We start from the raw sequence: 23,014 nt of genomic DNA on the forward strand, positions 1-23,014 counted from the left end.
CTTTTTCAATATTATTTTTACGAAATTACTCTCTTGACCTCGCTCTTCATCTTCCACTTTTGGAGCTTAATTTCTTCGATATTTCCATTCCACGTTACATAGTCGGATCAAGACCCGAGCTTAGGAATATCTTTCATAAATTGGAAATTTATCACAAACTTAATTTAATGTCGAAGCCTAATAGATTTGCTCGCCACAGTCGACGTACCAGAGACGACGAATTTCTTTGAAAACTTTCAAAAAGCCTCTACGATCCAATATATATATATATGTCTGATTTGTGAATAGAGAGAGAAGTGAGGAAAGAAGAGGATAAATATGAAAATAAAATATGCAAGATATTGACAGAAAAAAATAAAATCCTGATGTTCTCTCAACAGCGAAACGATTCTATTATTCCGATGTTTGGAAACGTAATTTCACGTGAGCAAAATGTTAGAAATTTTTATTTTAGATAGAGCAGGTTAAATCTTTAAGTCCGACCAAACAAAAATAACATTTATTTTTCATAGATGATGTATATAGAAGATGATCGGAAAAAGTCATTATTGTCTCATTTGTCACAGATGCCTACATAAAAAAATGTAGGATTATTTATTTATTTTGTTCCTTCTTGATTGGCCACTTTGATGTAAAGTTAGAAATTTAGACAAAAAGTAAAAAAAATTTAAAGTATAATGGTAAGTTTATATACACATCCCATATTTGTACACACAGGTGCAGTCATTTTTTGGATTATTCACCTCAATCTATAAAATTTATGGATCATTTCTTACTATTCTTTCTCGATTTGGGAAATAATTCTTGGACCATCCCATACCATTCTTCCTCAATTCGAAAAATAATTTTTGGAACTATCCCAAACCATCATTTCATTTTTCACATGGAAAACATTTTTTCGAACTATTATTTCTAGTTCCCTTCTGCTCCCTTTACAACATTATGGAAAAAATGGTAATTTTAAAAAAAATTGTATAATCGTTCCTATCTAAAAGTTTATTAGAAAATGACTGTTTTATATCATCTTGAACCACTTTTTCTTGGTTAAAAAATTGAATAAAAAGTTATATTTTAAAATCACTTTTTCAAACCTTGAAAAATGGTTTGGGACCATTAAAAAAATGTTTAATTTGAGAAGAGGATTCAAACAATAATTTTGTAAAGTTAAACATTCTTACAGTTGTTTATAACATAATCATAATAATAAATATTAGTTTTTAAAGAAAAAATTGAACATTTTAGAAGCAACAAATTTTTATTTTATTTTAAAAATATGCCAATACAATATTCTTCTTTAAAAAATTAGAACATTTTTAATAAGAAAGAAAAAAAATCTTAAGGGGAGGGGTATGATCGTCAACACAGGGCATTTTGCCTTACATTTTAAATCTGGGGTATTTTGACAAATATGAATATCACAAGGTTAATTACCCAAATCACAAGTTTTTTCCCTCCAAATTTGCTTCTCTCAGTCTCAGTTAGTTAGTAGTATTGTATCGGCGTCTGGCGCGCGCGCGCGCGCTCTTTCCTCTCTTTATTTGCTTCCGCTCGGCGATTTCTATCAGCCGTTCAAGTTTTCTCCGCACTGAACCGAAACTTGAACTGAATCGTAGCCTCTCGCTCCGTGAACCATCAAGGATGGAAGAGTACTTGCAGTACATGAAGACATTGCGCCTGCAAATGAACGGTACGTACCAGATCCTCCATCTCCATAAGACCAAATCCATGAATTAGCTTACAGAAATATATTTGCTATATTCTTTGCGGACAGTAACATTAACTTGGATTTTCTGTATCGAACTTGAATTAGACGTCGAGGATCAAGCTTCGAAGATCTCTGTCGAAGAGCACATGCTCTTTACTACTATTCAAACCATGGAGAACGATCTTATTTCTGGTCAAGTCTCTACTTCTTGTTCCTTGTTTGTGTATCCGAACGTTCTTCCTTTTGAATCGATTTAATATTTTAGCACGTTTTTCTTTACTGAGCTTTTGTAGATTCATTCTCTATTTGTTCCTAGATCGTCCTCAATTATGTTTGATTTGACTTCAGATTGTTTTAAGTATGTCTATTAAATTGACCAATCAGGACTGACTCGTCATTTTATTTACCTATGCTTATTACCTAATTCAATCCTGTTGGTATCTAGAAGTCTCTTAACATAATTTATAATCTTATATCGATGAATTTTTAAATGAAATTATATTTCTCGATCAATCACTTTTTGGCTTAACATACCTCCGATTTCTTTATTGGAGGCGCTTTCACTGTACTTTGCCTTGCAAATCCATTCGTTGTTTGTAGTTTTCAATTTTTCATGTAATGCTCTGATTAGCAGCTATTGCCGTTTGGTTACTTTCTACGGGAATTGTCGGCTGAATGAACTTGGATACTAATTCTTGCTTGTTCAGTAGTATGTTAGGCTGTAGGGCATGCGACTGCTTGTTGGCAGCGTTACTTCATCTGTTGTTAGCCCAATTTGGCAGCAGATTTAATTGTAGTTCCATATTCGTTTGGTCGTAAGACATTAATACTTCGAGTTAATTAAAAAATGTTTCTGAGTTGTTAGATTGAATGGCTAGTTTAGTTTGCTTTCCCTAAAGACGTCTGGATGCAGCAAAAAGTGAGTTAAAACAACTCAAAGAGGATGCTGAGCAAATGATGCGGGCAAAGGGCGAAATATGCTCCCAGATATTAGCAAAACAAAGAAAAATAGCCTCTTTGGAGTCTGACATATCTACACTTTCACAGGTGGTCTCTTCTCCGTACTTGTGTGCTGGTGCCTGCCTTGTATGCTTTCCCATGTGTAGGTCTAACAGCTGTTTAGCAACTGCTTTTGGTTAGTGTAAAAGGATCATGACGTAGCATCAACATGGAAAAGAATCGTCATTTCATAATTTCAAAGTGTTGACTAAAATGGAGAAAATATAACAAAAAGTTAATTTTCCCTCTCTTATTACAGCGTTAGTACCGAACATTCTTGTTAACTACAGTAAATACGAATGAATTTAGTGGTCATGAACTAAAAAGGGAAGTCATAAAAATTGCTCAAGTGCCGTGCTCATGAAAGGGAATGCTTTTGGTCCCTTCATAGTTGTTGTTTTTTTTTTTTTTGCCCTTTTTCCTCTCTTGGCTTTAGCCGATAAAATAAGTGAGTTTAGGCTTGATATTTAGCCCAACCCTTGTATATCTAATATAACAAAGAGCCAAAGAGTTTCTCTGATTACTTAATTGTCTAGTTCCCTTAATCTTCAAGAACAAAGGAAACTATTTTCTCCGGTTCCCTCATTCTCCTGTTTAGCAAGAGGGAAAAATATTTGTTCGGCTCCACTCCATAATGGATTTCAAAGAAAACTATTTTGTATCCGCCTCTGCTTGGCTAAATACTCTCAACTGTTTGACATTCAGACACTCGAGCTCATTCAACAAGAAAAGGTCAGTTTAGGCGCCAAAATCATTGAGAAGAGGTGAGTGAACCAAGTAATTTGGAATTTCTGGTTCTGCCAGTGATGCGTGATGTTATTAACAGTAGTATATTTGACCATGATAGTATTTATTATACCAAAGCTGCTGAGGAGATCAATCTGAAATTTCAAGATCTACAGGTTGAACTCCAAAACCTATGTCATATCAATTACGTGATCTAAGTCCATTATTCCAGTTTTAAAATATAGTCTATTATGCAAACTTTGGTGTAGGACTGGGTAAATGCTAACATGATTCGCAGAGAAGTGGAAGAGCACGAATTGGTATTCTCGCTATATCTCATCTCCTGCCTGTCAACTGTTTTCTCCGTCATGTTAGTAATTATGATATATTTCAGATGGCCTTTCATTTCACTCAATCATCCCAGTGATTCTTACCACCATTTTAATTTAATATCTATATATAGCAAACTAGATCTTCCGAGTCTGTCTAGCTTAACTTCTACAGCTCATATATGAATATTTTTCCTTCTCAATGTAGAAGCTTCCTAGGCCACTGTGTGTGAATTCCGCATTGTCATCGTGGGAGTCTCTATTAGAATTATCATGCTTAACACTCACCTTATTTTATGCTTCTAATGGAATTTTTATTGCATGTAATTATTTTGGCTCTGGATGATTGTTTCAAGGATATTAGTCCTTTATCACGACCTTTACTTTAATCATCCTCTTAGGTACTTAGTACTTATCGTAATTGTTTAAAATGGGAACTCATCAAACAATTTTGAGAGAAATAAACATTGGGGCCTCGTCTTTTTCAGTACAACATCACGAAGTAAATCATCAATCTAATTGATTGAGTGAAGATAGTTGAAGTATTCATTCTGGAAGCTTAGTCCTTACTTACCAAGCAAGTCTTTTGGAGTTCAAAGCTTGTGCTAGGGCCTGTCAATTTATATATACATAGTGTTGTATTTCCCTACGTGTAATAAGTTATTCCAACTCAACATAACTGATTAGATTCTATTTCAGGTTAAACTTGACACCGCTGAGCGAGCAAGTGAAACTGAAGGATCTTCTGATACAATTCGAGGTGCTTCTTGACCTCCTATCCCTATCTTCAAGTTTTTAATTGGCCATTATATGTACAATGGTTTACTTCAAAACAGTTATACATAGTTCTATCCTATTGCTAACTAGTTTTGCCCTTCAGATTGAGAATGATAAAGTCAAATCTTCATACATTTATCCAAAGCTTCTTAAAGTTCAAGGCTCTTTGAAATAATTTCTTTTAGTATTTGAGTCAGTTGGATTCAGGAAAGCCAACTGACATAAATAGAAATTTGATCAATAGCATGAAGTTCAAATAAAATTGAGCTTCCATATAACAATCTGGCTACTGTAGCATGAAATTCATACTAATTTTTTCTCATCCTCTCTTGTAGGGATCTCTGGCACTCAGATTTACTGCAATCCAAAAAATCTGGTATTAAACTCCAACCATGGATTGGCAAACGTGTTAAACATAATGTGTTGATTTAGTGTTGGTTTACAGGTGGAAGAGAAGAAAGATCTATTGGGCAAGTTGGAATCTGCTAAAGCCAAACTTAGTCAAGTTACGAAAATGAAATGTGCAGTTATTTTGGAGAATTCCAAGGTAATCAATGTCATCAAAGGATGTATGTACGATTCTAAGGAGAATGCTTTCATTTGCAAATATATAAAGGAAAAGAAAAGAGCGGCTAAGAAGATAGAAAATATTTTTTTTGTTTACTGTAGATTGTTAATTTGGGCCGGCGTCTATTTTTGTTTCAGATTGCACAGTCAATTGAGGAAGTTAAGAGCAGATTAAATGAGTTCGATGTTAGTGTACGTGGTGCAGATGACATTTACTCTATTTTGTAAATGAAGTTGTCTTTAGGCAGTCGAACTGATGGTGGTAACTAATAGCAGCAATACTGACAATATTTACAACAATTTATAATCTTGGAATCACGAGAACTGATGAGATCGCAATAGAAGACACTATTCAGCGCAAGTCATGAAATTATCTCTATGGGGATAATATCTGCTTTATGATCTATATTTATTATAATTCCTAATGCTACTGACTTACCTTTCTTTCCTAACTGCAACAGTAGTTTTTACAACCTAATTATGGGGGTTAGGTTTCAAAGAACAATCGATGATATCCCAAATCTTCTTCATGAAACATTTCAGAATCAGCCCGTTTTATTACAATATCATGTGTAATACTTTTGCCTGGCTTAAAACTTCAGCCAGAACTCAGGGAAATGGATGTCGTTACATTGGACGAAGAGTACAAGGCTCTCTTATCAGATAAAGCTGGAGAAACGGAGTACTCACAGTCCCTTCAAGACCAAATTGCAAAACTGAAGGTGAATTTAAAATTAGTGTTTTTTTTCTTAACGTTTAGAAGTTAACTGCGCCAAGGAATTTCTCTTTCTTCTTCTTCTTTTAATAAGAAACAGTTTTGTCGATCTTTTTAGGGAATTTCCCGTGTGATTAAATGCACTTGTGGAGAGGAATACAAGGCTGGAGTAGACCTATGTGGATGACGATGCAGGATTTTTATCATGAACAGAATTTGGAAGAGTAAGGAAGAAATCGAATAATGCTAACCACTATACAGGTGATTTAGGGAGGAATAGATGCTTGGTGGTCTTGTCTTAGAATCTGTCAAAACTTAACTTGTTGAACAGGTAATTGCTTTACTTGTTGCCACGTGTTATATTCTATTTTAATGTGAGTAATGTGCTTGATTCTAATTTTTTTTAGTTAAACAATACGTGGGAATGGGGATTCGAACCTCTGACCTCATGATTGACGATATTTTTTAACCAGTTGAATTATGCTCAGGCTGACACATGATTCTCGATCCTATTGTTGTGGAAAACATTGTTACTATTCCAGCCAATAAATAGTTCTGCTTAGTTCTTAATTCTTTTTCAATGCAAAACAACGACGTCAGATAAAATACTGAAATTGAACTATATTTACCGTGTCACCATTTGTGCACATTATTAACAACAGTTTGTTTTGAGAATTATTATATGACTGTTATTTTCCAGTCTCGTTTTTCTGTAATCAGAGTGAAATGTTGGAAAAAATGCACTTTATGAACCTTTTTTTTAGATAGGAAACTTTCTTTGTATATATCAAAAAAGGAGAAGACAGCCTAAAGGCTGGGTAGAGAAAACCCCACCTAAAAACTAAACAACCACTTTTCAATTGAACATGAACATGGAAAGGTTATAATTACAAAAGAATTTCCTGTAATTGATGCACCACCAAGAGACAGTGTACTGGATGCTATCCCCTTCGGTTCGTATTTTCTGCATGAAGTACAGTGAGAACATAGACCACATCTTCTTGCACGGCCTTTTCACGACCCAAGTTTGGTATTTCCTCCTAGATATTTTTGGGATTTAAACCTGAAGACTGGTTGGTTGAAGTTCTCCATGGGTGGAATCTCCCTAAGAAGACTAAGTTTCTTTGGAGTTGTCTCAAGAGCTCTCCTGTGACATCTTTTGCTTGAGAGGAATTCACGTATCTTTGAAGATAAGTCTACTACTTTTGAAACTTTATGAACCTTGTAAACAACTAATTGTATATTTTCTTAATATGAATATTGATGTTTCTTGCGAAAGGTTGAGTACATTCTTCTTATTATGGCAATCACATCTTCTTTTCCATTATTTACGTATGTGTCAACAGGACAGGAGGATAAGAAAATAGAGGGTATCTAATAGCTCTTGATCTCAGCAACATTTAGTGCTGCCGAAAGATCATGGATGCCATAAGTGTCCTCTAAACTGGAAATGTTAGGGCTATCACGTGAGAGTGTGACTATATCTTCCCTGTTAAAGCTGTCTTCAGTATGAAGAAGCTTTTCACTCCCATGCTCAACAGAACCTCTTAAAACAATGGTCTTGTGGAGGCCAGCCAGTAGGTTTTCATGATCTGTATCTCCTTTCTCCCCAATGAACACGACCATTTTTGATAGATCAATTCCCCATTTAATTGAAAGGTACCTACACAAAATAGCAGGCATTTAAGTAATTTTCTTCTGGCTCTTTATTTTCCTTCTTCTGTAATTATTTCTATGGTTATTCATTCATATAATATCATGATGACTCTCATCATCTTGTCGTCATTTTATTTTGTTTCCCGAGTATTTTTTGTGTCATAATGAAAGGAATTTAACCTTAGTGATTGTCTTCTTGATGCAAACAGTGGTTGCACGTTTAACCTCGATGCTGCTCGTACATAGACAATATTGCACCGGAATCCTCTCATCCGCAGCCGTTGGTGAAGGTCTTCAGTCTTCCTAATCTGCCAATTACATAAGGATTCTCATGAGAAAAATGCAGTTCTAGACCACAAATTCCACGTGTTCTAGGGTACACTAAAGCATATTTGGATTCTTACATTGGCAGTTGATTTGACACTATAGGAGCAGCACCTTGAACTCCATGCACCTACATGTTCCATTATGTCATCCTCATTCCCACCTTCCAACCTAGCAAGCCTGGTCACTGTCGATCTAACATTCTCTCCTGGCCATCTGTACTCGATGTGTGATTCATAATCTGTATCAGCTGCTCTGTCTCGCCATGGATAATACAGCTCACTTCCACTATTGCAAACCAATGCATCAAATTCTTCTAAGCTTACTTGGCAGCATTTCAGTGCCTCCATTGTTTCTCTTAAGCTTGATCCTGTTAAAAATACATAGCCTATCCTGCCCAAACCCAAAGCTGAGCCGGTTTGCATCACGTTCTTAATAGTTGATTGCAAGGTTTCAGTATACTCTCCGTTGCTATTGTAACAATCTGTGGCTATTACAAATAGCCCCTGCCTTCTACCTGGGTAATAACTTGCACTGTCATTGTAATTAGAGGAGACCATTCTTTTGGTAATTGCTTCAACAAGCTCCTTCTGTCTCATTGCATCATCAAGCTCTCCATTAAATTTGAATTCTCCTTCTACGGAGAATCTCAATGAAAGATCTTCTACATCCTTTAGGGAGTCACTCATGGGTTCTTCTGGAATTGGCGTGATCTCAAGGCGGGTGGTGGGATGGCGTTTACGACAGTGCTCAATGTGGGAGAGATAATTTTTACAGTGTTCTGTCCATGAAAATCGGTGTATGTTTTTAAGGCTGTTTTTCCGACACTCGGTCCATAGGTTTTTGTCAGCAACCAGTTTCAAAAGGGCATCTGCTATTGCTTTTTGATCATGTGGATCAACGAGGAGTCCATTGTGTAAGGCCTGAGAAGAAGATACTATTAGTTTGATTATTGATGATAATTACAGATCTCTGTAGAAGCAACGGGGATAAACATCACGTGGCATGAAACATGGTATTCAAGAACTTATTGAATGGTGTAGCTAAGGGGACTACAGATCCAGGCATACTCAGGGCAAGGTATTTGTTTGAAACGCCTACCTTCAAAATATCTACGGGACCTCCATTTTTTGTGGCAACAACAGGTAAGCCATAGGCAGCTGCCTGCAAAATTAGACATGGAATCAACCTGGAGATTAATTTATAAAGCAATTTTCTCCTAAATTTCATGTTTTAAAGCCCTATTTCTGAGTTTTAGGTTTCAATTAAACATTATTATGGGCCCTGGATGTCGAAAAAACTATTATAGGCCCTGGATGAAGTTCATTTTATTCTGTAAATAGAAGTGTGAACTTGTTACCTCGATGAGGGTGAGGCCAAAAGGTTCGACCAAAGCCGGGTTGATGAAAACTCCCTTCAAAAGACAATACCGAGGGGAACTATTAGAGTCTGAAGTACCCTTAAGAGAAGAACTTTAGCTTTAACTTCGACTATTGTATGATGTATAGGTTAGATATATTTTATTTCTGGTCAGGCTAGTTCTTGCAAACCTAGGCATACATTAAGTGGTAAACTTCTTTGTATTTGTCAGCAGGGACAATTTACCTTTGTCTTTGCTGCCAAACAATAAATTTGGTGAACTTCAGATTGTTTATGGTGCTTGGGGTAAGCAACTTGGCCGTATAAATCATACTTATCGAGGAGCTTAAGCACAGTTATCAAAACACTTGAGCTGTTAGTGGACATTTCTTCAATATCATCTCTGTTACCAAGAATCAGAACCTTCAACAAGAACAAAGAATCAACAGAAATTAGTCCTTATAGATGGCTCTAGGTCTGCATATGTGCAATAGGAGGAAGAATATTGTTACCAAGTTGGCCAACTCCCGCAGGGCTTGGCATTCTCCAAAAGCCTTAAGCAATGTGGTGACATTTTTCTTAGGGTCAGGACGGGATAATGCAAGTATCATTGGTTTGTGAGGATTTGTGAGAAATCTCATAATCTGCATCCAATTTGTTCAATGAGATTCACTGAAAAAATCTCCTCCTTTGCTTAAGAGAAGAAAGCTGAAAGTAATTGTATCAATCTTTATTATTGTTCATGAGATGTTGAAATCACTTTTTACTACTCCTAATTCAAGTTTTTCAGGAACAGTACAAAGGATGGAAAAAGAATGTGAAACCTCATTCCAGATCGGAGGTATGTTTCTATTGCTTTGAGCTCTGTCTGAACCGATCAATGACTTGAGGTCTCCGTCACCTTCTATTGAATCTTGTATCATAACATTGCTGAAGTCCATGCCTGGAGGTATAACCTAAGGACAGAAGATTATAAGTTTATGTTTTTGACAAAATTTTCCAACCAAAATTTCCTATTTTCTTTATACTATCTTCCAGAGGTAACAAATGACATAAAATAATTTGGGTCAGTGGCAATAATTCTTCTTTCTAAAGTAAGAAAAGAGCAAGCTTCAAGAGGTTGCATATATACCACCATCCTGGGCATGTATCTACCAAGGCAACTCACTCCTCGCTGCCTTCGAACCCTAAGCTTTCTCTCCAAGTTAAGGTCAAAACCGTCATACAGTCCCCATTGCTCCTCTATCTCTTGCCTTGTGCTAGTAACCACCATCTCAGAAGCGTCCAACCCCAACTCCTCTGCCCCAATTCTTCTCAAAATCTTATAGGTTGCATTGATATCCTCTCTTGACAACCTCCCTTGTTTAAGCAATTGTTCAAACTTGTTCCTGCCCAAAGAATGTCCTGTTAGCACCATTGGCACATTCAATGCCCCAGACAAGTGAGCAGCCACCTCTCCGGCATCTGCATAATGACCATGGATGACATAAGGCCAAGTTGGATTTCCTCCTGCAACTTGTTCACCCAAAGCTCTTGCCATGTTAACGATGTGGTTTAAAGCTCCGTCAACGAATTCAGGTATGTAAGGCCAGAGGGATTCTTTTGGGATGTATCTGTTACAAGATTTCCCTATGTGTTAATTGCCAGAATTAAAAGTTGAAATGTTGAGGGGGGAAAGGAGCAATATTTAGCACACACTTATCATGAGGTCCACATGGAATTCGAATAATATAGGCACCGCAGCTACCAGTTCCATCGGATGGGCATGACAACATCTCTATGGGCTCTCCATAACTAGAATCTACCTCAGGTGAGGAGATTTGTCTAGTTAGGAGATCAACACGGTGCACCCCTTTTGTGTTTGCTAAAGCTCGAGCAAGTTCAACCACATATTTGACCTGAAATTAGAGAGGCTACGAGTAAATTAGATAGATATGAGTTAAATGCTTTATATATGGTAAGCTTTGTCATGCAGGGCCTTTAATGCAGCTAGAACCACAAAAACGGCTCGTATACTCTCACACGTTGCAAATGAATATTTTTTAAGGAAGCCGCAGACAAGAGGCATGTTCTTTTTTCCTCCTTTCTTCCTTGTCTTGTTGCATATATAGGACTTGACAAATTTCATTTACCTGGCCACCAGTATCAGAATCTCTTCCGAGTTCCATATTTTCTCCTCGCACCAACCCATGGATACTGGAAGGATCACAAACTTCACATGAGAAGGTAACATATTTATATCAATTGCTGAACGCATAAACGAACTTACACACGTCTCGTTGTCTAATGTTTACATCCTTGATAAGCATGATATTTGGATAACCGTTATAATCCATTGAAATTAGAATACTCAACGGTACCTGATTAAGACTATATAAAGGCTTCTAGACTTTTCATCATCTGACCAAATTTTGATGTCAGAATTAATCCTAGGAATATCTTTGATAGGCTCGGATAAGTTAGTGTCTCCTTTCTCTTTTTCTCCCTCTGAGATTTCTGAGAGATCATCGGAGGCATCGGTCCGACCTTGCTCACGTTCCAGTCGTCGGTTTACAAGTTTTTGTCCACCATCCCAAGCTATCTGCTCATGTCACATAACATAAGAGGTATATGTAAATACTAGATATAATATATGCTACAGGCACTATTTAAGTTTACATTGAACTGCAAGGATTTGGAGATATAGGAAGGAAACTAAAAGAGGACATTTTGCTCTCTCATCAACTTTAGCTGGCCATACACGCCTGCACTTGTTTATAACTTGGAACGTTGCTATGATGGCGAGTTTGAGAGTTTAAAGGGCTTTTGGGTGAAAAAGAAATCTGTTATCGGAAACTGCTTTGCAAACAAAATTTTTAATAATAATAATAATAAATCAGTGGTTTTCATTTTAAAAATTGCTATTACAATCTTGAATGTTTATATTTGAATCAAGTTACCGAATGCTCAAATTAACCTATAGGGAGCAGTTAAGTAATAAAAAGGGAAACCTAAGATAACGATATAATATTTTTGCTGTTTTCCACTCTTCTTATTTTGAAAACTGTTTTTTAAGAAGTATTAGATTAAAAATTTTAGATAACTCCAAATATGTTATTTTACCAATTAAAAGTGATTTTTAAGAAAATTCATCGAAAGTATTTTCAGTTTCAATTAAATCTGTTGTTCGAAAAGAATTGAAGTTATGGTCAAATTATTCTTCTTGTAAGCTATACCACCTTAAATTAACTTTAAACTATAAGACTTATTATTACGTAACTCGAACTCGAGCATGTGTAAACAATTGAATAACTTCTAAGATCGTTCAATGCATGCAAAAAGAGAACTTAAGGATTTTAAAAAGTTCGTTACTGTCAAAAACTAGGATGCATCATCAGTAGTGACATATTTGGTGAGATGAATTGAATGTTTAAGACTCACCCGCTTCTTCTGGCGAGCCAGATGCCAAATGCGCCAGCACATATTCTCCAGTCTATTATTGCGTTCGCGTGTATTCCTAGTTGCAATCATCTGTAAGTATAACCATCATATTAGTTTTACTTTATCGTAAAAAATTGACTGCTTCCATCTTTTGATTTTAATATAATTTTCTGATGGATCATTTTGACACGATTATGGTAGATATGTATTGAGGATATATTCAATGATTTTAGTTTATCATATTTTTGGAATCAGTGATGATTTTGTTCGAGTTCCACATAGATCTCATATTAATATTAGTTCACATTTTGGATTCAGGATATATTTAGCCTCTTGGATTAGGAAGTCTAATCATTTATCCATGACAGTACAGAAATCTTGGGGCAGAAGGTTTGTCGATTCATCAGGTATTATAATTCTCAACTATTGATCCTGCATGATTAAAATCTACCTCTTCTAGCATGCTATACTTGGATCATTTTTTTTTTTTTTTTTTTGTTTCCTGAGCTGTTAGTTTTCTCTGGATGTGTATAGAAAGGATTTAATTTGCAATTAACTGAGAGAAAATAAAAAAATTACGTATTAATTATAAAAAATTAAAGCAACAGAGGGGGAAGCTGATGTTGCTTTGCTTTTAGAAAAGAAGAGAATATTTACTCTTTATGTACCATGTCCTATTTTTTTCCTTTCCATTAAAATAATTAGGAATTTTACTTACTTTTCGATTCAATTTATTTTATTTAGAGTATAGATGGAACCCGTGTTTATTAAATATTATAGAAAGAAATGACAAAAAAGAGACTAGGAAACAAAAATTAGTTTCAAAAGCATGCTGCCAAACAAGAGATGAATATGGAAGTACCAATCTAGGATTGAGATAGAGAAAGAGGTAGTAATGAATAATGTGTATTAAAGAAAACCTTGGTCCAAGTTTTGTAGAGGTCAGACTCATCGAAGCTGTGAACAACTTCTTCAACAAAGTACTTTGTTGGATTAAACAGCTTCTCTTGCTTTTGTTTGTCGTCAAACCTGGCAATCCTGTGCTTCCCATCTTGTTTTTTGTTTGTGCTGCTTCCTACGTCCAAAATTGCTTCCAAATACCCATGCAACCATTCATTCCCAGCTGCCATTCTATCTCTCTCTATCAATATTAAATTACTATATATTCAATGAAGAAGAACAAGACCAAGCTTTGAAAGCTTATGCTTGGTATTGCTGGGAAATAATGGGTGTAGCCTATATATATAGTCTCTGGAAAAGGCATGGAATTTCAAGTATTTCAGTTATTTCCCCTACTAAGACTTAAAGGCTTACAAAAATCCAAGAAAAGGCCGGATTTGGTTCTCTCTCCTCTTTCTTCCACTTTGGAAGCATATTACCCAAATAACCTCAATATATTCTCTCTATCTATTCTCCACGCGGAACCCAGGAATTATTATTTGTCCAAAATGCATTTGCAAACTCTCATGAACCGCACATATATTATATATATGTGGTTATATTCCCATGAACTATCTTTTGGAGCAAAGCCAATAAAGTGCAAAAAAGAAAAGCTTAATTAATTGCCTTAATTAACGAATTCTAGAAGAGAATATCCATGTGGCTTCATTTATCTTGAGATTAGTACTTTGAGATATAGTTACATTTTACTTTTTAAAGTCATGAATTTTGTGAGTAGTGATTTCAATTTGTACAATCATCTTAATCGTCCCACACCATTTGATTACCATTTTTTAAAATATAGAAAAACTCCTCTTTTTGTTAAATGGTACCCAAAAAAGTTACCTTGTTTTTGCAAGTCGTGAGTAGTGATTTTAGTGTGTACAGTCATCTTAACCTTCATGCCTCTGTTTGAGATTACTCATTCTAAAAATATAAAAAAGATAGAAAATCAGCAGAAAAACATCACCAACCTCATTCTATCCTCGGAGGGCTACACGGTTTATTAACATTGTTTCAGAGGGGAAAAAATTATTGAGAGTGGGATTTGAACCCACGCCCTTTCGACCTTAATCTGCCGCTTTAGACCAACTCGGCCATCTCAACCATGTTGAAAAATTAAGCTTCTAAAATTATCATATCCCAATTTAGATACTAAAATGGCACCAAAATCCGTGTACCATCTACATCTAGGATCAACTAAGAGAGATGATTCCCGATTGCTTTCCAAACTCGCTTTTCATATTTTTCTACATTTTTTAACTTATGACTCAAAAGAGAGAGAGTTGAGCCATATGAACGGAATGTATTTGCTTTTTTGGGGTATCAGATACCCAAGAGGCAACACCATGTAACCCATACAATGATCCACTTGTTTGTGTCATACTGAACACATTTTTCCATAAATTATTACTGTATTACAGAAATAGGTAAAACAAATTCTCTTCCTATTTTTCTTTTTTTTTTTCTAATAAAACATGTAGAGATAGGAATTCGAACTCTCGACTTTTTAATCGAAGATGGACATCTTAGTTATTGAGTTATGCTCATATTGGATCTTCATTTCTTTCTTTAGTATGAGAATTTGAACCCTTCAACTCAAGAGAAGAAGTAAATGTCTTGAACAAACTCACTTTAGTTTTATTTATTTTATTTTAGAGAGAGAAAGGTATTAGGGAGGGAAAGACACGATTAAAAAAAAAAGGTAAATGGTAGATGAGGAGATTAAAATCTTTGATATATAATCTCAAGTATAGAAATCGTCCATATATTTAACATATCTTCAGATGTACTAGGTAAAAATAGTAATTTTGACTTAGTTAAGCACTGAGAAACTCTTTTACTCCCTTGCTTTGAAATTCAAACCTTTCACCATCTACTTTTAGTAATAAAATAAAATGTGCAAGACATTAGGCTGATATGAAGTTCTTTAGTTCTTGTTCTCGAACTTATTTTACTTCTTTTAGAGCCTATTTCTCGAAAGTGAAAAAAACCATTTTGTAATATTGATTTTTTTTTTACTTCATTTTGTAATATTGATTATCATCACTGTAAAAGTGAGACCCCGTCTATAAAAAATTACAGTACAAGAAAACAAAATTATAAAGATGAAAGAAATAAAAATCTAGAACATCTAGAAATAGTAATCCCATTATTTTGCTCATGGATTAACACGAAATATTTAAATTAGGTTTCATTCTTCTTTTCCATATTTTCAATGTGTAACATTTTTTTTTTATAGGAACGTATAACATATTATTTAATACTATCATTTGTCTCATCAAATAAAATTAAACTCATAAACTAATATCAAATTAAAAACAGAAAAAGAAGAGGAAAAGATGTAACGTACTTTATCTCAAATTGAAAGATTAGAACAATATGGAGCCTTGGTTCCATAGGGATAACAATGCCCATTTTAGAGGTTACTCACTTTTTTTCCACGTACGCTCTACTACTCTCTCTTTCTCAAAGCTGATTCCTTCAATTCAAAATAAATAAATAAACAATTTAGCTGGTTCATATTCTGTTCAATCTTCAAAATTCTCTGTGTTCCTATGAACAAGGAACATTTTGATTGAATAATAAAAGTAATAATTTTAGCTGAAAAAAGAAGGTTTTGTTAGAGCCCCTTAGGCGTCTATTTCTGACAAAAAAGAAATTCCAAGCCAACTTGTTGCGTTCCAAAAAAAAATGAAAAAAAAGAAGTTTTGTCTGATGGGCCTTGACCTTGAATGTAGGTGAATTACATTCTAGGGCAGGCCCTAGTTAGTTGTGGATGGCAAGTCGGTTTGGGTTACATAATATAGAATGGGCCAATATTGCTCTTTCCATGGGCCTTGTCTTGTAATGAACAAGTTCGGGCCCAAATAGATAACCCAATTTAAATACAGATAATCAACCTATATCTAAAGAGTCATTTTTTAGAAAGTATTAAAAAAATTAATTAGAAAATAAAACATTAAATTATTATGTTATTTTTTATTTTCACATATAAGAAAATTTACAGAATCTATCCCTAAATTATAGTGCTTGCAATTTTTATTTTTATTTTTATTTTTTTGAATTTCAATTTAAAAGTTACTCAAAATCACACTAAAAAAAAAGGCAAAAAAAAAAAAAACTCAGATCACCTTCAACTTATTGCCAATAATTACACCTTATTGCTAAAACTTACTCGAAGGTAGGAAGTTCAGACACCGTGAGGTTAGAAATTCAGCTGCTTGCTATGCTGATGCTCCATGAATTCCCTGGTGTCCTGCATCAGCGTAGAATATTCTGGAAGATCCGGGTTCCAAGTCGACCCATGGATCCCATTCGGATACTCCACGACCCGAACTTCCTTACCCGATTTCTCCAACCACTCACCGTACTCCTTGTTCCGATCCTTCAACGGATCCAAACCTCCGATCACAAGTAGCGTCGGTGGAAAATCCAGGCCAGAAATGTCCGATCCGACGACCACGTTCGCCGCTGGATGCTCCCGGTCACACCCGGCCGGCAAATATGCCTTCCAAAACCAATCCGTCAATTCCAGACTCAGTCGGGATTCGGAACCGTTCCCTAATCGAAGCTCTGATTCGGTCCGCTCTTCTCCTCCGAAAAATGGCTGAATTGCAATCAGGCCTGCGATTCTGAGCCTCTTGAATTGACGATCCTCCGCAGCTCTCACCGCCACGTGGTGCGCTATGTTTCCTCCGGCACTCTCCCCTGCCAAGAAACAGCGGCTCAGGTCGGCGTTCTGAGGAAGGGTTTCGGAAATCAACCCTTCGTCGATTGCCTTGAGAACGTGGAATCCGTCGTCGTACTGGCTCGGAAATTGGTGCTCCGGAGCGAGGCGGTAGTTGACGGAGACGACGATGGCTCCAACCTCGCGAGCGCAATCGAGTGAAAACGAGTCAACCTGTGGAGTGTCGGTGGAGAATAAAACGAAGCCTCCGCCATGGAAGAATACGATTACCGGCAAACGATCGGCGGCGGCGAAGGTGACAGGGATATAAACACGAGCCCAGAGGTCGGGGGAGGAAGCAAAGGCGGCGGTGTCAAAGGAGGCGACGCCGTGCAGCGGTGTGGAAGAAGGAGGTACTTTGCGGTCTAAAAGGCGGAGGAGGCGGCGGTTGATCGTGAAATCTGATCGGAAAATCCGTCTGAAAAGGAAGCTGGAGAGAAGATTGGCAAGCTTACGCTTCCATGGAAGGGTGGGAGCGGAGGAAGATGGAGGTTGTGTGTGGCCGGTGGAAGTCATGGGAGAACCTTACTTTGTGGCCGCGCCTGTGCTTGCCTCAGTTTTAGTTTTAATTTAAATATATATATTTATTTATTTATTTATTTTCAGTAAGAAGCCGTGAGACGTCTCATACTTTCATAGACAAAATTTTTATTGGGTCAATCCAAATATTAGTCAATCCAATTAAATTTTATATTAAGCTTCAAGGCATGTAGCCCATGTCACAAATTTTATATTTTAATGGAGTGCTTCTTTATAAATAAATAATAAACATTATTTTTAAACATGAAAGTTCACATGAACGCTTGTTTTTTTCCTAATCGACGTTTTAAAAGAATTGAAAATTTTACGTTTAAATCTCACTTTAATTTATGAACTTTCCATGCTTATGGTTCTGTTCTAGTTTTTCAACTTTGCAGATGAAAACAAAAAACATAAAACTAATGACAACAATTAATATTATATTTATGAATAACACTTTTATACTGAGATACTAAGATCGAAAAAAAAAATCCGAGTATGGCTGGTGAGCTCGAAGGTACTTTTTTGATGCAGTAGAGACGACGAATTCTTACATGGTTCAAGAAAATCAAACGGTGTAGCTTGGAGCCCACCATGCCTTCAAGAACACCTCCCTGAATTTACCAAAGACCTTAGAGGGGAACCCAATCAAGGTCGCCGCCCCGAAACCTGAGTGGATATGCGACAAAGCGGAGCCTCCGGAGGTATGCCGGCTTGTGCTGTGGGGGTGGTGAAGGGAGGGTCCCAATTGGTAGGAAAAAACCACTCAATTGCTTGCTAAATCGAAGAGAGCAGAAGGCACCTCACCTCGAGATCTGATCTTTTTGGTTTGACATTGGCAAGTCGACTTCAACCAAAAAGTTCAGGATTTGTGTACTAGAAAAATGCCTAATATTTACAAAGACATTTGTAGCTAACCGCGTGGGGGATTTTGTTGTATAAATTCATTTCAGACAATTGATCCATCTCACTCTTTTATTAATTCAATTGGACCCCAACGTCGAGTCCGAGTTTGACTGAGGTTGTCAGAGCGAAACCTATCTCGAATGCAGAGTATCGAAGGTCAACTGGAGTGGAAGCCAAACGACGGGACCGAGAATCTATGATTGATCCAAATCCACTTTGAAGTTGACTTATTCGATTCAACTGCTTCCTAAATACTCGATTGAGAAGTCTTGCCCGATTTCTCGGAATCAGAGGAAGATCTCTCATTTGATGATCCTTAACGAGAAGGAGCAACTCTCGTCGGGTTTCCCGTTTACCCACAATGGAGGAGCCACCCCACACAAGGCAAGTCGAAAAAAAGGCAATCTTTTCAAAATAATTTCTTTTACAGTGGTTAAAATGAGGATCTTTTGACACCCGATTGGACCGGGACTTAGACGGCCTTGTATCAGGTGAAGAAGATAAGGGGTGGTAGGCTTAGTAGGACTCGAACCTACAAAATTCGAGTGGCTGAAGCTGGAGCAATTATTTTCGTGCCGTAAACAACTCACTATTGATTCAAACTCTATGGTGAAAGGATTGCGCACACAATCAATTCCATTGGCCTGATCAATTCCGATCCTTTCTTTTTCTATTGATTATTTTCCGATCAAGATGAAGAGAACGGGGTGTTGATTCTCAAGTGGAGGACAATGGGCTGTACATAAAATACATGCAAAATATTCTACAATATTACTTGTGCAAAATAACTTCAACTTGACAGCTAAGGAAATATAGGCTTTTGGTGGGCGCCAATAATTTGATTTAGATGTTGGGACAAGCCCCAGAAAAATTAATAAGAGTGATAGTTTTGACCCTGAATTTTTAACCTCTACCAAACACTTACAATTCAGTCGGCCCACCACTTTTATATTTTTAATTATCATTCTCACAACATAACAGAAAAGGCCGGTCCGGGAAGCACTAGATTCTTCTTCTGTTGTCTACACGTGACTTCTTGCTCATGGGTCCACCTTCAAGATGTTCACTGCTTGATTGAATCTAAAACACAAGAAAATAATAACCAATGTTTACATTACAATTGCTCATCATCTACAAAATAAACCATAACAAACAAATTATATCACCTTGTCCAGCTTTTCCCTGACGAGATGCACAGTTCGATTCATAGATTCAGATGCGAAGTGATCCTGTACACTCAACAAAAAAAAGTCACCCTTTTAGCCATAAATGACGGATGGAGCTGACATATTGGAGGTGGAGTGAGCACAGCAGCAATTGCTTGCTTTGTTAGATCCAACACCGCAGCCTATTAAACTACTTTTTCCATCACCTACATCTTCAAATTCTTCACCACATCATCAAGACCAATCTAGATTCGGATGCAAAACCACATCCTCAAACATTATACACCTTCACTTCTAACTGTGGGAGAGGAGGATCGAAGAATCTCTTGGTTGGAGATCTATGTTAATTACCGCTGAGCTATGCTCGCTTTCACGACAACATTCCACAATTAACCCACCAAAAACTATTGCTTCATCGAGACAAAATCTAGGCCCCTGCCCCAATTTCCACCCACCGGCCTAATACCAATTCTGTTACAAAATCACGTCATCTTCACTGTTGATCCATCAAGAAGCTATTCCTTCATATACACGGATATAAAAATCTGTGAGCTAACCCCACTACCTTCAAATATTCAAATCCAAATTCAATGAAAAGTCTCCAATGCATCATGCTCATTTCTCAAAGGTGTTGTTGGACCTTTATCTCCACCCCTCCTTGTCAGAGATCACCAAAATCTCATTTCCAATCCGTATATTCAGATGTGATTGAATTCAAGAAATTGAAAATGATTTTAGAGTAGTTTTGAAGAGGTAATCGAAATTGATGGAAATATCTCCAACAATGAATTTGAGGAAGAATCTAGACCTCGAGTATGAAAATTGATTTAGATATTGATGTAAGTGGCTCAATGATTCTTAGCAAGAGAAGAATGATGCTATTTGCTTTAAATATTTTGGTCACACAAATCTGACCCAAAATACAAAAGAGATATTTAAAGTCAAGATTATCCCAACTCATAGAACTATGCACTGATGAGAATCTTGAAGCACCAAAAATTGAAGACACTGTTATGGAAGAATTGGTGGCAATTATATTGTGTCTATCAACATATTAGTTGAATTCTTAAATGCCAAAATGGAGAGATGAAAATGCAAAAAGCTACACCTAATGGTGATAGTCAACCCTTTATACCTATACTCATGCCAGACAAGGCAGGTCATAAAGTCGATAGTTAATATTGTTACCCCACTGGCACAACTAAGTTGATAGCAAATAATTATAGCTAGGAATCTAACTAATTTGAATTAAGCAGTAAAAGGGCAAGGATTGAACGGTGAAAGAAAGAAAAAGGAAAATTATAATAGGTGGTAAAACTAGTTTCTATATTTACAAATTTCTCACATTAAAAAAAAATTGCAAATATGATAATTTTCTCTCATATAACTTATATATCTAATATGAAGTACATCATTAATAGACATATACCATTAATGTACAAGTTCTTACATTTGAACCATTTTTGCAAAATATTTTATCATACTACAAATTTGCAATTATTTAGGCTCACTTCGGTATTATAGCAAAAGCCCCAAGGAAAAATCTGGATAATGGATATGGTTGGGAGAGTCTATACTTCTCAAATGCCTGAGAATTTTTGGGCCCAATAAAAAATAAAGGAGAAACACTCTTCATAATTTTGTGTTCACACTTGAAACACAAGTATTGAAACTAAGTTCAAATTTCATCAAGTACAAGAGAAAACATGAACTAAAAGAACACATGAATAATTTCTCCTAGAATTGTTAATAACAACTATAACAAAAGGTGAAGGAAGGAAAACAACTATAATAAACAAACCTGATCGGAGGATACTTTTGTCATTTGAGAAACATGTGGGTTGGCAATGAGTGCTGCATCTCCATAATTCCTACCAGAGAAGGACAATCAAAACAAGATTGTCGAGTTTGAAGAAACTGCAAATTTTCATTTGCTTATACCTCTTTTCAAGAGAGTTCTTCTGTTCAAGGGTATAATGAGAATGTGCAGGATTTGTAAGCTTTGTGGTAGTTGATCTTACTGCAGATCCCTTTGATCTTCCAGCTGATATCAGAGTTATAACATGCTTAAAAGTGAACTAATTAGAAGGAAACACGATTTCCCTATTATAATGTTCATGTCTTGGATTTTTAAATGAATGCCTTGCACATATACTCAAAACAACATCTTCCTATTATATGCATACAAAATGCTGAAGCTACATTTCTCAAACACAAAAACTTACAATCCAATCGTGCTAAAACTTCTCGTCTCCTGACTTCAAGCTTCTCTTTTGTATCAAGCAAGCTTTCAAACTCAGGAGCATAAGAGACTTGCAGCCGATTACCAAGGAAAACAAACTCATCCAATTTTCTTTTTGCAAACCTAAAAAATAAATCATTATAGTTCAATTTCTTACAGTTGAATAAAGGGCATACATGATTAAGAAACTTTTGTCCTCGGGGGTCGGGGGGCTCTATAGCGCATGCTTTTGATCAAAAGAGAACCAAATTACCTGGCATTGGCGACCAAGTGAAATTTGACAAAATAAACATCCGTAAATTCATCACATTCTTCTGCATCCATTGGTTTACACCTGAAAGAGTATAAAATAAGATAAAAAGAAAAGGAAGCACAGCACGCTAAAGAAGAAGCATGTAAAGACGAGTCTGAAAGACAGAACAAAAGGCAAAAGAGAAGTACTCTTCGACGTTTCCGTATGAGGAAAACAATTTGAGCAAGTCATCGCCGCAACCCAATGCCGGAACATTCCTCACAATCAGAAACCTGTTGGATTTCACAAAGAACAAGTAAAGATGAGCTCCATAGATCTTCTATTCTGCAGAGGAGAAATAACAGAGGCGGAGCAGACCTTGACTCGTCGCAAATCGTATAGACGCGAACCGCAGGGTGCTCGTCTGTGTAGCGCGGCATCCCCTACAGCTACAAGTCGTCTTCCACAAATTCCAAGTTTTGAAGTATTTACAATTTTAAAAGTAGAAAATTTGTTTAGAAAAAAAAAATCAAGTTAAAATTCACCATTGTCACAAAAGCTACCGAGATAGAAAGACGGTGCAGCGACGATCGAGATTAAGAGAAAGTGAAGGATGAGATAGAGTGGTGAGATCGAAATATTAATACACTTTCAAGGTCTTATCTCTCTTCTCATAATTTTTTTTAGTACAACATGTGAAGGA

The 23,014-nt window shown here is 36.3% G+C and overlaps 3 protein-coding genes, 1 long non-coding RNA gene and 1 pseudogene across 8 annotated transcripts; 2 read left to right on the forward strand and 3 right to left on the reverse strand.

The window, feature by feature from the left end:
- Positions 1 to 1,437: 1,437 nt before the first annotated feature.
- LOC111020195 (tropomyosin) lies at positions 1,438 to 6,513 on the forward strand. Of its 3 annotated transcripts, XR_015790167.1 has the most exons (13): positions 1,438 to 1,687; positions 1,811 to 1,897; positions 2,619 to 2,752; positions 3,410 to 3,468; positions 3,552 to 3,606; positions 3,700 to 3,750; positions 4,459 to 4,519; positions 4,872 to 4,912; positions 4,982 to 5,083; positions 5,242 to 5,295; positions 5,706 to 5,825; positions 5,937 to 6,149; positions 6,226 to 6,513. XR_015790167.1 is itself a non-coding variant. In XM_088122416.1 (12 exons), the coding sequence occupies exons 1-12, from the start codon at positions 1,639 to 1,641 to the stop codon at positions 6,003 to 6,005; spliced, it is 882 nt and encodes a 293-aa protein (XP_087978542.1). In that variant the 5' UTR covers positions 1,438 to 1,638; the 3' UTR covers positions 6,006 to 6,215. The 3 variants fall into 3 exon arrangements, 2 of the variants coding, with proteins under 2 accessions (XP_087978542.1, XP_087978543.1); XM_088122416.1 differs by lacking the exon at positions 6,226 to 6,513 and having other exon boundaries at positions 5,937 to 6,215; XM_088122417.1 differs by lacking the exon at positions 6,226 to 6,513 and having other exon boundaries at positions 1,439 to 1,687; positions 5,242 to 5,289; positions 5,937 to 6,215.
- A 527-nt stretch (positions 6,514 to 7,040) lies between these two features.
- ATSPS4F (Sucrose-phosphate synthase family protein) lies at positions 7,041 to 13,874 on the reverse strand. Its single transcript, XM_022296852.2, has 14 exons — positions 13,498 to 13,874; positions 12,578 to 12,667; positions 11,518 to 11,738; positions 11,290 to 11,353; positions 10,856 to 11,055; positions 10,290 to 10,770; positions 9,982 to 10,113; positions 9,670 to 9,801; positions 9,404 to 9,580; positions 9,159 to 9,212; positions 8,900 to 8,962; positions 7,879 to 8,721; positions 7,655 to 7,782; positions 7,041 to 7,481 (listed from the first exon to the last, which is right to left on the reverse strand). Exons 1-14 carry the CDS (start codon positions 13,705 to 13,707, stop codon positions 7,193 to 7,195), a joined length of 3,084 nt encoding a protein of 1,027 aa, XP_022152544.1. The 5' UTR covers positions 13,708 to 13,874; the 3' UTR covers positions 7,041 to 7,192.
- LOC148212115 (uncharacterized) lies at positions 11,039 to 13,490 on the forward strand. The gene is made up of 5 exons (XR_015790168.1): positions 11,039 to 11,221; positions 11,301 to 11,383; positions 11,606 to 11,763; positions 12,599 to 12,669; positions 12,896 to 13,490. It is a non-coding gene; the product is annotated as an uncharacterized LOC148212115 (long non-coding RNA).
- A 1,972-nt stretch (positions 13,875 to 15,846) lies between the features above and the next one.
- Positions 15,847 to 17,844, reverse strand: LOC148212116 (putative carboxylesterase 18 pseudogene; annotated as a pseudogene). 2 transcript variants are annotated; one of them, XR_015790166.1, is made up of 2 exons: positions 16,695 to 17,844; positions 15,847 to 15,991 (listed from the first exon to the last, which is right to left on the reverse strand). The product of XR_015790166.1 is annotated as a putative carboxylesterase 18 pseudogene, transcript variant X2 (transcript). The 2 variants fall into 2 exon arrangements; XR_015790165.1 differs by having other exon boundaries at positions 15,847 to 15,998; positions 16,695 to 17,843.
- A 1,549-nt stretch (positions 17,845 to 19,393) lies between these two features.
- Positions 19,394 to 22,925, reverse strand: LOC111020241 (uncharacterized). The gene is made up of 8 exons (XM_022296850.2): positions 22,690 to 22,925; positions 22,521 to 22,604; positions 22,333 to 22,413; positions 22,063 to 22,202; positions 21,779 to 21,881; positions 21,639 to 21,708; positions 19,838 to 19,900; positions 19,394 to 19,751 (listed from the first exon to the last, which is right to left on the reverse strand). Exons 1-8 carry the CDS (start codon positions 22,749 to 22,751, stop codon positions 19,674 to 19,676), a joined length of 681 nt encoding a protein of 226 aa, XP_022152542.1. The 5' UTR covers positions 22,752 to 22,925; the 3' UTR covers positions 19,394 to 19,673.
- Positions 22,926 to 23,014: the final 89 nt, after the last annotated feature.

The sequence above is a fragment of the Momordica charantia genome (assembly GCF_013281855.1).
Source record: "Momordica charantia cultivar OHB3-1 chromosome 4 unlocalized genomic scaffold, Mcharantia_2.0 BLBB01000004.1, whole genome shotgun sequence".
NCBI lineage: Eukaryota > Viridiplantae > Streptophyta > Magnoliopsida > Cucurbitales > Cucurbitaceae > Momordica > Momordica charantia.